The sequence below is a fragment of the Helobdella robusta genome, assembly GCF_000326865.2.
Source record: "Helobdella robusta unplaced genomic scaffold HELROscaffold_32, whole genome shotgun sequence".
NCBI classification, from domain to species: Eukaryota; Metazoa; Annelida; class Clitellata; order Rhynchobdellida; family Glossiphoniidae; genus Helobdella; species Helobdella robusta.
In genome coordinates, this window is record NW_008704589.1 from 1,149,435 (window position 1) to 1,164,132 (window position 14,698).

The following is a 14,698-nucleotide window of genomic DNA, read 5'->3' on the forward strand; positions in this document are numbered from 1 at the left end:
GTTTCTTGAGTTCAGAACCAAAATTTGTATTTATTTAAAGCATGATAGAACATTTAAGCATGATAGTACAAAAAAGCTTATTTTTGAAATCTTTCCAACTAATAAATTTAGAATCAGAGGAATCATCAATAACGATGACACGTAAAAGTAATAACTAATTAAATGATCGTTAGGTATTCACTTTAAACAAACGAAGAATTAATATTATAGAGACACAGGATATATACTTGAACATTCGGCCACATACACAACGTATCAATTCGAACTCCGATGATGGTATAGGAATACCGAAAAAAGCTTTTTGGTTCTATCATGCTTAAATGTTCCATCATGTTTAAAACAAATAAAAATTTTGGTTTTGAACTCAAGAAACTTGACAACTATCTACGATCTACCGCTAAAAAAATCGAAAAATTAGACAGGAAATTAACTAACGCGGAACATGCTGTGATTTTCATCTATATATATATATATATATATATATATATATATATATATATATATATAACGAAATGAAAAAAAATTTTATCGATAACAAATGATGAAACTTCATGTAACAGTTGAATTAAACGAGGTCGATTGCAAATAACTTGCGAGAGCATAATATTAAAACTATATTTACCATCATTATTATTTTTTATTATTATTACTATTATTTTACTTTTGTTATATTACTATTTAATAATATTAAAATTATTCACGTATAATCATTATTCGCTATCGATTAAATAATGCCTGTTAGAGTTACTGAGGAACAATTTACTAGGATTTGTAATAAATAAAATTTATTCACATAAATATAAGTAAATCATTCATTAAACATAACCGTATAACGCGTAAATAAAGAAAGAGAGAGAGACAAACAGATAGATAGATAGATAGATAGATAGATAGATAGATAGATAGATAGATAGATAGATAGATAGATAGATAGATAGATAGATAGATAGATAGATAGACAGACAGACAGACAGATAGATAGATAAAGAAAGAGATAGAGAGACAAAGAGGAGTCTAACGCGTTAAACACTACAGTCAAATGATGCTGAAAAATTATATTTATTTATCACTTTAATTTATATGACACGAATCTTATTAGCACTACTATAATATATAAGATACAAAAAATTATCACTTCAATAATTGATCCAAATATTGTCATTAAAATATACAGATTTTACTATTACCATTAATCCAATTAACTAAGTAATTAATTAGCTAAATTATTGGTTAGTACAATTAAATATTCAACTAAAATGCAAATCTAATTCGTTTATACAGAGAATATAGAGGAGCGGGGTAGAGTTAGAATAATAATGCAAACGTTACGTGCTGCATGATGCATACTAAAACGTTCATCACGATAGATTTGTCAGGATGGTCAGGATGACGACGATGATCACGTGATGATAAAAACTGATGATGAAGAGGACGATGGTGGGATGATAAAGATGATAATACGACGATGACAAGGACGATGAGCTTGAAGATGACAATAAAAATGATAACGCTGAAAACTGGAAAAACAATGATAATAGCAATGTTACTGATGATTTGCACGGTGTAAAATTACTTCAGAAGAATTAAGGATTTAAACAAATAAATCAGTTAAATGCATAAATAATAATTCAGTTGAACGATTACAAATCGTTAATTATATTATAACTAATTATAAATAATTGATTAATTAGTTAATTAAAATAATAAAAGATTGCAACGTTGAATGATTAGTATAATATGTGATATAATGACGATCAATAAAAGTTTTATAAAATTATGAAAATATTAAAGGTCAACCTTATTTTTAATATATTGGTACAAAATTTATCAATCACTATATATATATATACTATATATTTATCATTGTCGACATTATCATTATTATCTATAATCCATGAGAAAATAAGTCTTCAAATGATAATAATATCATCATCGCTATCATTATCACCACCACCGGTCACGACAATCATCGAGATCTGTCCTCATTATCATCAGCAGCAGCAGCAGCAACGGGAGCCGCATCATCAGCCGCTGCAGTGCTCGTTGCTGACGATAGTGATGGCGATGATGGCAGTGATGGTGATTTAAGATGATTAAGCTTCTCAATGATGACATGAGCGCTCTTTAGCATAAACTCTACAGGTGGTGACGATAGCGATCTTGGAAGCCGAGTGGCTGTGGCGGAAATGGTAGCGGAAGCTGTAGCAGCAGTAGATGCAGTTGTTCGTAACAAATTAGCATCTGTAGCGCTTGTAGTTGTGCCATTTAATTGTATGAAAGTCGGAGTTATGGCGACAGACGACGTTACGGAAGTTGAAAAAAAATGTTGATTGACAGTTGTCAGCCACAACCCAGATGTTGGTGGTGGTAGTGGTGGTGTAAGTTTGGGCGTCAAACTGGTGGGCTTGACGTGAGATGAAGTGCATTTTGTGTTCAGAAAACATACTGTTTTTGTCGGTGATGATATGCATGATGATGTTAATGATGACGATATTGATGAAGAAACCGGTGATAATGGTTTAAGCAATGATGCTAATGATGACGATGGCAATGTTGTTGATGATGAAAATGAGTATGTTGTTGTTGTTAATGATGATGAAATACTTGCAGATGATAAACATGAAGCTGTTGTTGTGCCTGACGATGATGATGTGAATGATGACATACATGACCTGAGTTTTAATGGCAAAAACTGACAAGATGACGTTGAAGATGAAGACGAAGGTAAAGATGTTGTTGCTGTTGATGATGATGAAGATGTTGATGATGAAGATGTTAATGATGATGATGACAATGATGATGAAGGTGTTGATGATGATGTATCAAGTGAAGTCGTATCAATAAAATCAACTACGATCGACGACGATGATGATGATGTCGGCTTCCACTCCACAACTGATGAAGATGATGACAAAAAAGATGAGGATAAAGATGATAACAAAGAAGATGATGATGAAGATGATGACGAAGAAGATGTTATCGTTAGTGAAGATGATAACGATGTCGTTGGCAACGGCAGATTTGATGGCATTGGAGTATAGCCATTTGACATATTTTTTATCACATACTGAGATAATGAAGAAGTTGATGATGACGATGATGCTAGTGAGAACGACGACGATGATAGGGAACATACTGACGGAGCTTTAATGCATATGACTGAATGACACGAAGCCGATGGTGATAATGATGTCGACAATGAAAATAACGATGATGAAGATGATGATAACAACGATGAAAATGATGATGACGATAGCAGAGATGATAACGACGATGATGCTACATCCAGTTTAATTTTCTTCTTAGCATGATGATCATCATCAGTTTCTTCATCATCAACATCTTCATCTTCTCTCTCCACGAAACATCTCTTGTTGTTTTTATTCCCAACTGTCTTATCACAGATGATACCAGGGCCTATCATCTTAATGATACTGCAATCATCAGCATTAGTGTCCCCATTTGCATCGTTACAAATTGCAGTAGCCATCTCACTCTCTCCTCCTTTCTCCTCATCCTCATCACCATCTTCCGTGCTGATTTCCACTTCCTCACAGTCGATCATGATGTCGTCATCGTCGTAATCATCGACATCCCGTGAGCACGACAGAGAATCCATGGCATCACCATTCTCCTCCATCTTTTTAGAACCAACTACAGTCTCATCAGCGGCGCCTGGTCTATCTGCAGCATCCACATAAGCAGCCACATTGTCGTTTGTAGTTCGTTCTCCCTTTTTACTTCCCGCATTATTCAACTTGGTGATCGGGTTACTCTTTTGATGACACTTTGTACTTACTTTGGCACCGTCGTCATCATGTTTAGCATTACTTTCAATAAAACATGTCTCGGTGATTAGATTTGGCATCTCCTTATCAGACGAAGATGGGTCCACATGTGATGGTGACGAGGTAGCTATGGGTGACGATGATGAAGATGGTTGTGAAACATTCTTTACCAGCTCGGGCATGATGTTGTTATTTGTTAACTCCAAATAATCATCGGTATGAGCCATTTTCTTTTTACAACTCAGTGAATCACCGTCATCTTCATCATCTTCCTCGTCATTATTATTAAAATTTTGTTGCTTAACATCACCAATACCATCATCCTTTGATTTTCCTCTTCTTAATTTTTCATTGCACTTGAAACTTTTGTTTCTATGGGCTTCATTGCTCCTGCGACAAGCATTCTTGTCTTTGTTGCTTTTCATTAGTTTCGATCTCAACATCTTGCCAATTGAACTGGAAGTCTGACGAACAGGTTCAAGGACATTTTTAACCAATCGCGGCGGAGATGTGTTGGCAAAGTACTTTAATTTTTTTCTCATTGGACGATGTCTATGCCTAGTCGTAGATGACGACTTCTTATTGGTGCAATACATTTTATTTTTCTTCTTAGAGAATTTACTCTGCTCAACAGCACAATAGTGTATGGTGTTGTTGTTGTCATCATCGTCGTCGTCATCATCGTAACTGACATATAAAGGTGAAGGACACCTGGACAGAACTGGTGGCTCATCTGAGTTTGTATTAAGGCCATCTGTATCGTTGTTATTGTTGCTGTTGTTGGAGTTTTTAGTAAGAGTTGACTTTGAAGCTGCTGATGATGTCATTGTTGAAGTCGTCGATGTTGTTGTCGTTGTGTCAGTCAGTTGCTGAAAAGTTTTCCGTTTTCGTTTTATAGGAGAAGTTAAGCCTGGTCAAAAATGAATGAAATAAAAATGAATGAATAATTAATTACAAGACACATCCAATGCATGAACGTCGGAAACGTCATTCATAACCAATTATGCTGATGAAACAAAGGAACACACTAATCCGCTCAACATATGGTAATGAGCACAGAAGAAACTAGAAACGTACTTTGGAAAAAAAGATTGTCATCAATAAGGTATCTGTGTGTGGCAGTTTTGGGTCGATCAGATGTTCTTCTCACTTCTAAACCTCTGACCTTCTCATCTTTGACCATGGAAGTCACAGATTTAGAATATGAATTTGGCACCTCAGACACTTGCCGTGGCGCTTTATAAATGACATTATTATTATTATTATTATTATTCAATTGTGCTTTGTTGTTTGCGCTCTTCGACTTTTCCATATCAAACGATTTACTTGTTTTGAACTTTTTCCTGTTCTGAGTGGCTATCGACGATAAAGAGAATGATGAACAAGGAGCTGTAAAATCAGACGGATTTTGTCTCTTTGCGTTAGGTGTGAAATTCTCGCGATTTTTAGTCGCAGTCGTTGCTACCTCCTCCTCTTCTTCCTCCTCATCCTCCTCATCGTCGACAGCATTTCGGGAGCAGAGCATCATCAGCTTGTTGAATGTTCTCAATGCAGGAAGAATGTTCAAATTTAGTCCGATCACGTTTTCGATTTTGTTTCCATCTATCGTGAGATTTTCATTCTTCACCTCCAGCTTCAAATTGTTTTGCAGGTCTGCTTCCGATGAATTCTTCACAGTTGTCAGGAGGGATGTTAAAAAGTTTACTATGGTCTGTTTCTTGAAGTTGACACGGTTGATTGAACTTTCAAGGATGTTTGTGTTGCTGTTGTTGCAAGAACTGTTGCTGCTGCTTGGAACGTTACCGATGCAGCAGCTGTTGTCAATAATCTTATTTTTAAATGACAACTTATCATCAATAATGTGATCTCCGTTGTTGTCATAAGTATCAACAACACAACTTTTACTTTTGGCGTCATCAGTACTTTCTGGATTGATGAAATCCAATCTACTGAGAATATTATTTCTAAGCATCTCCTTATCATTCACCTCCTCATCCACCCGATCGTCAGATGCCCCACCATCCTCTCCTTCCTCATCGGATTTATCAATGACGCAAATCTCTTCCTCGTCTTCTATGCTTATAGTTTCAACAACAATATCATTGCTGTCACCATCGCATTTCAAATCATCACCATCGTCAATTTTATTGCTATCATCATCATTCGCTGACTTGACGTTTTTATTATCATCAGTTTCATCATCATCAACGATAATTTCTTCACTGAAAAATTGGTCGGAAGAGCTCATTCCAACTTTAACGCCGTCATCATCACCATCCATCTTCTCACGAACAAGATCAATTGTTTCAATGATGATCCCACAATCATCGTCGTCGTCATCATCATCACCATCGTCATCGGCAGTTGCATTTTTCTTTGCAATATTATCACCGTCCTTATTAGAACTGTCGCTGGCACTTGTATGACAGACGTTTACATTTTCATCCATTATCATTTCACCACCACCATCATCATCATTATTGCATGTGACATCGGCATTACCGTTTTTATCATTAGCATAACAAATTGTACTATCTCTCAAACTATCGTCATCTGAATCGTCATTCTCATGACCACCACTATTACCATGTGAAGCATCGTTAACCACAGCGTCTGCATGATTCTGATAGATATCAGTGACGCCAACTTTATCAGTACAAGTCCCAGCCTTTACATCATCGCCATTCTCGTTTGTTGATTCCACCTTGGTACCTCTCCTACTCTGCTTTTTCACCCAGTCACTCAGCCTGCAGATGCCAGTCTGAATTTTCTCACAAGTCTTCTGAAGTGTGATGTTATGGTCGTCATCCTCATTGTCGTCATCGTCATTTTCATTATCATTATCGACGTCGATGGGTTCATTGCTGTAGATGATGTTGCGCCTGCTACGATCCACCACCTTGCTGTTATCCGATATTTCGGTTTCATCATTTTCCTCATCGTCGTTCTTATCATCACAAATTTTCACCACATTATCCTTGCTTTCGTTATCACTAGGTTTAAACACAACATCATCATCATTGTTGTTTTTATCATCAGAGTCGTCGTGTGCAGTGACAAAGTTGGGAATTCCCATCTCCTCATTGGCAAGTGATGCAGGCAGGGATTCTCTAGGGAATCTTTGTAACCTCAGCTTTTCCTCTTCCAGTACGTGCTGAGACTGAGTCATTTGAAAAAAAAAAAAAACATGTTTGTAAGAAAATTAGTTGAGTGTAGAAATGATAAATGATTAAAATATTTAGCACGTCTCCTAATGCAATTGACATTTACTTTTCTTATTATACATGAACCAGTGCCTTAAAACACATACAACTTTTATGACTGAATAACTGAAACAAATTTCAAATCATTTTCAGTTTGATAGAACAGAAACCATTCAAATATTTTACCCAATAATAACTAGAAACTCTACATCCCACGAAATAGCAAATGATAAAAAGCAACGTGAGAAACAGCGAAAATTAAGAACCTGTTTCTTCATTCTGACAGCAGACTTGTGGTAGACAGTGTGCTTGGAGTTGAAGAGCAAGCAGTTGTTGACCATCAGATCAAAGTCCCTAACAAAAGCTTCAAATGTTTCATATTTGTAGGTGAGAACCTTCGAACGCATCGTCGAGAAATCCATTGGTTCCTTGATTTTCTGCTTGTATCCTGGTACCTGCAATCATTAGCACCAATCATGTCATCTATTATTATTGCATTTATTCCAGCAGTTAAACATGCGCTGTACTGCATAATAACTAATAAACTGAAACAAAATGCAAATTCAATCATCACCAACAGCAACAACATTATCTCACAATGTGAGATATCCCACATTATCTCACATCACATCATCATCAACAACTATCCTCATATCATCATCAACAACGACAACGTGATTATCACATCATCAACCACAACAACAACAACAACACATCGCAGACATCTTCTCCACCAACCTGGTCGACAGCGACTGGATGAGCAAAGACATGGCACTTGTCAATAGTCTGCAGTCTGTCCAGTATCTTACAGAGGTACGCATTCCACGGATTTAACTTCATGTTTATCGTCTGCTCCTTCAACTTTACCTGATAATGGTGATATTATATGTTAACCATCAATTGAGTAAATCATCCTAACGTGAGCTAATCATCATTAAATGAGTTAATTATCATGAAATGAGTTAACTACCATGACCATCATGATTAGAAATAAAAATGTCTTAAATAGTTTAGCAGTTGAATAGTAGTGTATTATTGCAGTAGTGCAGTAGCTAAAATGATAAATAAAATACCACTATTGATAAATAATAAAAAGATAGGATGGAAAGAATAAAAGTGACATTGATGGTTTGTGACGTAACAACAACAACGATGATGTGCGATGACAACAATAGCAATGATTGTGAAAGAATAAACCCAACTGACCATTGTCAACTTCAATTTTTCCCTTTTCCTGACCAGCTCCATCAGTAGGCGGACCTAATAAAAAGTAAAATATCACAAGATCATATCAATGACCAGCCATCATCATCATAGACCAGCCATCATCCAGTAATAATAGCTTCAATTATTTTTCTCGAATCATCTTTAAAAATTTCGTGGAAAAAGTTTTAAAAATCGTTCTATGGGGGAAACAATTATAATAACAATGAGGAAATGATGAAATAAATAATCATACAAAAGACAAAAAATATTCGCCCATCCAGAAACTAAAATCATTTTAAAACCAATCAATAAGCCTATAAAAAAATTTAACAACCAGCCAGCCAGCCAAACAATTATTAACAGCCAACCAGTGAGCTAGTCAATAAAAATTCGACCAATCAATCAGCCAGCCAATCAAAAATCTGACAACCAGCCAGCAAGCCAATCAAAAATCAACCAACCAGCCAGCCAATCGACAATACAACAAACATTTAAAACACAAACCTTCTCCATCTCATTTCTCAGCTTTTTGGCATCCTTCAGTCCATCGTAGGCTGATTTTGTGTCATCAGTACTGCCCATCTTCTAATCATTTGATTATAAAAAGAATATTATCAACATAAACTATACTCATTAGTAATGTTTTTAGTTAAAATTAGTTAAAATTTTTTCTAGATTTCTTTACCCTAGCGTCAAATGTCAAAACAAAAGTCTTGAGAAGCGCGCATACATTTTATTTTGTACCGCAGAGAATTAAATTAGTGAATTCAAGTTTAAAAATAACAGGACCTAGAGTCTGGGACGAGCTAATTCCGCTAGAAATAAAAGAAATTACTTTGATCCATTTATTTAAAAATAAGCTCAAAAATTATTTAATTAATAAAAATACTTATTTTTTATAACAATAATTATAGTATCAATAACAAGAAAGACGGCCACTTTGATATGGAGCACGAATATGTTATGAATGTGTATGAAAGGATATGAATGTTTATTAATGGGCATGAATGTGTATGAATCTATATGAATGTGTGGACATGAGTGTGCGTGCATGAGTGAATTATGGATCTAACGTACTTGAGGGAGCATGAATATGCTTCGAACGGTAAACTTTTTACGGTAAACTTTCAAAATGAAAATGAATGTGTGTGATAGTTCTTTTACGGTAAACATTTTATAAAAATAGAATTTGTTTTGTAATAGACTTTCTACGATAAATTTTTCATAATGAGTTAATAACATCATGATTCTCGCATTTGCCTATGTAATGATCCTTTAACGATAAACTTTTTAAAATATGCCAAAATTGATATTTGAATTTGTTTCTGTAATGAACCTCTACCGTGAATTTTTCATGTTGATTCAATCTTTATTTATTTAATTGTCAATATTATGGGAGGCGAACATTATTTAATTTTGAGATGCAAATGTATAAATTTTTGAGACGTATGTTTGCGTGCACGAATTGCCATCATTTTTAATTTCTTCATTTTCAATTAACTTTGTTGAATTTTTTGTTGAACTTGGTTGAAAGGACAACTTTAGTTAAGGCACTATCACAAGTATTATGTTTACTTTTTTGTGCTTCTTCCAATAAATAAATAAATGTCAGTAATAAAATATTGCCAGTATAGCACACAAAAAACATACAAGAATGCAACAAAAAATAACAAACTGCATCATTAGCAACAACAAACAAGAAGCAAACACCAATGACAAACAAACAAAACAAACAAACTACAAGTAACAGCAAGAACAGAAAGAGACAAACACACACATCAGTACAAAAGCAGTACACTCAAGAAGACAAACAAACAAACACACTAACACTGGGCATATGGTTGGACATGAGATGTGTGTAGTACGTCTTCAACAGTGGAATATTATTTCTTGACTTTCTCTTCAGCAGCCAATAATTGTAGACTGCCTCCATGACGTCATGCAGTGACGACAACGACGAGGATGAGTACGACGACGATGGTGGTGGTGTTGTTGTTGTTGTGAGCAAACATTCTTTAGTTATTTCTTTCAACCTTCACATTTTTGATAAAAAAACAAAATTACTAAATCATACAACGTAGTCAAATAACTGAAACATAAATTATATAAATGTTTAAAAACAATATATATAAAATCTTTACAATGATAAAACAACACAACAATTTTTATAAAAATTAAAAAAAAATGATTCAAACTTGTTGGGTGATAGAGTAGGGAGATCAAGGACCACCGTGGAAGTTACAAGAGCTGATGTCGACTTTGATTTGTTCAGTCCTGCTTTTGAATTTAATTTACTTTTAGTTGAACCCTGACTATTTGCTGATTTCTTGTTACTCAACTGGCACTGTGACTTGCTTTTAGGAACAATCTTAGATTGCTGCCTCTTCGATCGACATGATGCATCAACACTTTCCTCCATGCTAACGTCATCGTCGTCGTCGTCATCTTCATTCTCGTACATAGGCAAAAATGGTTTAGCACCTTCAGGTTTGTGGATATCACAGAGGAATGATTTTTTGATGTTCGTTGGTGAGTCAGCATCATCATCTTCCACTCCTTGCTCTATCCGCATGTATGTTCCAACCTTAAAATAACATATCAATGATTGTAATTTTGATCAGTGAGACAAATTACGAATTATGATATGAAAATTTAAACAATGTTTACACTTAAAAAATTAGGGTTGAGACTGTCGTATATACAATTATAAAGAAATACCACTGCATTTTCATTTCAGCTTTCAAATGGAAATACAAAGCTGAAAATGTAGTGATACCTTTTAATAACTCGTTAGAAATAAGACGTCATACTAAACATTTAAAACCCTACAAAGTATTAACAATTATTCAGTAGAGATATTGAAAGCAAAACGAACCTTTTGAGCGCACATGATGTGGAAGGCAGTGTAACAATTTTTCCTCATGCACTGAATGCAGGCTCCAACGTCCTTTTTCTTGCAGACTGAACAAGTAAGTTTGTGCCTGGCTGTCGGTACCTCACTTAACTTTGTGATCGGCTCCAGGTACTCCACACTGCCAAATCCAACTTCTGGGATCCACAGTGCACACAGCACATGTGCCCACCTGAGAAAATAAAATAAGTTTTTGAAACAATTTCTTTGAGTAATGATACATAAAGTGAGAAGCATGATGTAGAGTTTGAGAACAAAGGATTAACAAATAGAAATACAAAATTAAAATCAAACTTGTAAAACCAAAAAAAAATTAAAATGTGTAATAAGATGTTACAAACTTCCCATTGTCTGTTTTCTTCAGAGCTCCACCAACAACAGGACACAAGCAGCATGTCCCATCATTGCCATCACTAACTGCAACGCTGTCGTCATCATTGTCACCGCCGGTGATGAACTTCACATTCTTACTACTTTTACATCGAGATTTCCTAGGAGTTGATTTGCCTCTGTTGGAACCTTCCCATTGGCACCAGGAACACAACCACTGACCTTTCAACAAGAGACAAAATGAAATATAAAAATATATTTACATGACAAAGTTGACAATTTTGTTTCATGACCATGTTGACAAAAATAAAAAGATCTAAAAATTAACTGATATTATCGAATAAAATTTAAAATCATGGAATATTTAGAGAGAATAATAATTATTCATCGCTTCTACATTCATTTATTAAGTGATCATATTTTTATAATAGGAAAAAAAATTGAATAGGTGAAAAAGAAAATTATCTAATCTACAGATTAGTAGAAAACAGAATTTATAAAAAAAAGACAGATGATGACCTTCTGGAACAAGAGGCACTCCATAGCACTCCTGGTGAACAGCCAGGTTGCACGAGTCACACAATAATATCACGTTGCTGTTCTGACATTCATCATCCAAACATATGGAACAGAAGATGTCATCATCATCTAACTGTTCACTCTGTAATAGTATTTATTCGTTAATTTTAAAAACATTCCAAAGTCATTCAATGAAATTATAATTAATGTATTCAGCTTTTATTCAATAATTAATTTTTAATAGAAAAAAAATTCTCATAGAATCTAAACATAAATTTAACTTTATAATAAAAATTTTTTAACAAAATTTAGAAATTGAAAATGGTGACTAACATGTTTGGACTTGATCTGACCAGAATTAGTTTTTAGAGAGTTCAGTTGTAAATGTGCTGCCATCTTCTCCAGCCTATCCATGCACATCTCAAAGTTATCTTCATTCAGGTTCTTTATACCATTAATCTTCGTGTTGCGCACTAGATTAAGCCAGCATGTGTCCTAAAATTTTATCAATAAATGAGTGCTTAATTAAAGAACAAGAAAGTTATTATTCTACTGTTAATGATGGTACTGAAACAATAAAAAATTGAAAAATAAATTAATCATTTAAAAATAATAGATGCACTGTTTTGTTTATTTTGTAATACAAAACAAAACAACAACAACACACGTTTAGACGACATTTTCCCCGAGATCGGGGGTTGCCGTTTGGCTATATCGAAATACCCCTCGACGCCATCCACATCTGTCACTCACCTCAGTATCACGCAACCCCGCTTTCACCCTGTCCTTTTCCACCTGCTCTCTCCATCCCAATCGCGGACGACCCCTTCCTACCACTCCTTCAACCTCGAACTCCAACGCTTGTCCATACCACCGCAATCTCGATCTCCTTATCAATGTCACAATGTCCTCATTCAGTCCCATCATTGACATCAGCTCTGTACTACTCCTCCTATCCTTCACTTTAACCCCACACATCATCCTCACCATAGCTCTTTCAGCCCTCTGCAGTACACTTTCCTCCTCTCTCCTCAACACCCAAGTTTCACCACCATATACCATCGCTGCTCTCACACATGCTTTATATACCCTCCCTTTCATCTTCACTGACCATTTTTTTCCACACAATACCCCACCAAGTTCCCTAAATTTCATCCATTCCACACGAACTCTAGCCATAAATGCACTCAAACATCCTCCATCCGCGTTCAGCTTATCCCCTAAGTAAACAAAGCTTTCCACTCTTTCAATACCACCACTCAACCCCGTCCTTGCGTCCGTCCTATTAATCACACCATGAACACATTTCTTACATTTGAACGTGTCTTCCACCTTTTTCAGTGCCCCCCTCACACCACTACATCTCTTATGCACCCATTTTTGACATCCTATACACAATACCGAGTTAGCCTTCACTCTCCTGTCACATACCCCACAGGGGTCTATTTTACTTATCACTCGCTCCCCACCTTCCCCACTCACCATTACCTTCGTCTTACCAATATTAACTTTTAACCCTTTCTTTTCAATAACACTTTTCCATCTGTCAAATTTTAACTGCAATTCTTCCATGCCATCAGCCATCATCATATTTTGTAATACAAAAATAAAGATTTATTTTAATAAAACTTTTTATATTTAGGTAAAATAGATAGAAAGTAATTTCTATGAAATAGAATGAACTAAAATAAGAAAACACACCTCATCATCTAGATCATATTCAACTTTCTCTTTCCTTTCATCTGCATCCCCTTCAACAAACCTATAAAATCCATCAGGCCTTGAAAAATTTTCCCTAACTGATTCCAAGCAGCCATCAACTTCCCTAACAACTGCAGTATGGAGTTTAATCAGTGCCTTTGGATGCTGTTGCTCTTTTTCTATGTCACTTAATTTTGCTGTAGAATGTGATTTATGTATCTTTGGGCTGTTTTCTTTTTCTGACTCATTTTCATTTTCTGATTTTGTTGTAGATGGCTGAGCATCAACTGATTCAACTATTTCTAAATTAGCATGAAGATCTAGCTTGCTACTTTGCCCTAATATATCTACATCAACAAACCTCTGAAAGTTTGAAGAGTAAGTGAATGATGAAGATGATGTCTCATCCAGTATGGACGTGTTTTTAGAATGGGTTTTGCTTTTAATAGAGGAGTCATTATTAAATAAACATTTCCTAAGTCTGGGGGTTGTCTTACTGTTGTTGCTTGTAATTGGTGTTGTACTTGATCTACCTGAGAAAAATTCACCTATATTTTTTTGACTTTTATTACTTGAAAGAGTTAGTTTTGTCGGTCGGGATGTCTTCTTCTTCAATCCTGATTTCTTTTTACTAGACGAGGAAAGGAAGAATCTCTTGATGGGTGACCCGACATTACTACTAGTACTACTGTTTCTCTCACTGGACCTCATTCTAATTCTACTTCTGTCATAAGATAATGGAAATATAGTATTTGTTGGTGAAGATTTCATAACCTGAACCAATGATCAGTGAAGTTTGAGTTAAAAATATTAAAATAAGATTCTTTAAATAATTTTTATAATCCGTTTTGAAATGGGAATTCAATAATTAATTTATTAATATAATATAATTTAATTACAAACATTTTAATTTAATATTTTTAAATTTATTGCGTAAAATTAAAACATAAAAGGAAAATATTAAAATTTACTTACCCGTTTATCAGAGCAAAATAAATCCGTTAAATTACAAGATCGGCATATTTAAAACGATATCCAAA

At 34.9% G+C, this 14,698-nt stretch overlaps 2 protein-coding genes across 2 annotated transcripts; both read right to left on the reverse strand.

Annotated features, from left to right (window-relative positions):
- Window positions 1-1,966: 1,966 nt before the first annotated feature.
- On the reverse strand, window positions 1,967-4,615 carry HELRODRAFT_175123 (hypothetical protein; the record flags this gene model as incomplete). Its single annotated transcript, XM_009022558.1, has 3 exons — window positions 1,967-2,404; window positions 2,673-2,739; window positions 3,141-4,615. The coding sequence occupies 3 exons, from the start codon at window positions 4,613-4,615 to the stop codon at window positions 1,967-1,969; spliced, it is 1,980 nt and encodes a 659-aa protein (XP_009020806.1).
- A 209-nt stretch (window positions 4,616-4,824) lies between these two features.
- On the reverse strand, window positions 4,825-14,369 carry HELRODRAFT_175124 (hypothetical protein; the record flags this gene model as incomplete). The annotated part of the gene is made up of 12 exons (XM_009022559.1): window positions 4,825-6,948; window positions 7,258-7,446; window positions 7,730-7,858; window positions 8,198-8,251; window positions 8,702-8,782; window positions 10,026-10,230; window positions 10,393-10,781; window positions 11,073-11,280; window positions 11,450-11,660; window positions 11,958-12,099; window positions 12,291-12,452; window positions 13,659-14,369. The coding sequence occupies 12 exons, from the start codon at window positions 14,367-14,369 to the stop codon at window positions 4,825-4,827; spliced, it is 4,605 nt and encodes a 1,534-aa protein (XP_009020807.1).
- Window positions 14,370-14,698: the final 329 nt, after the last annotated feature.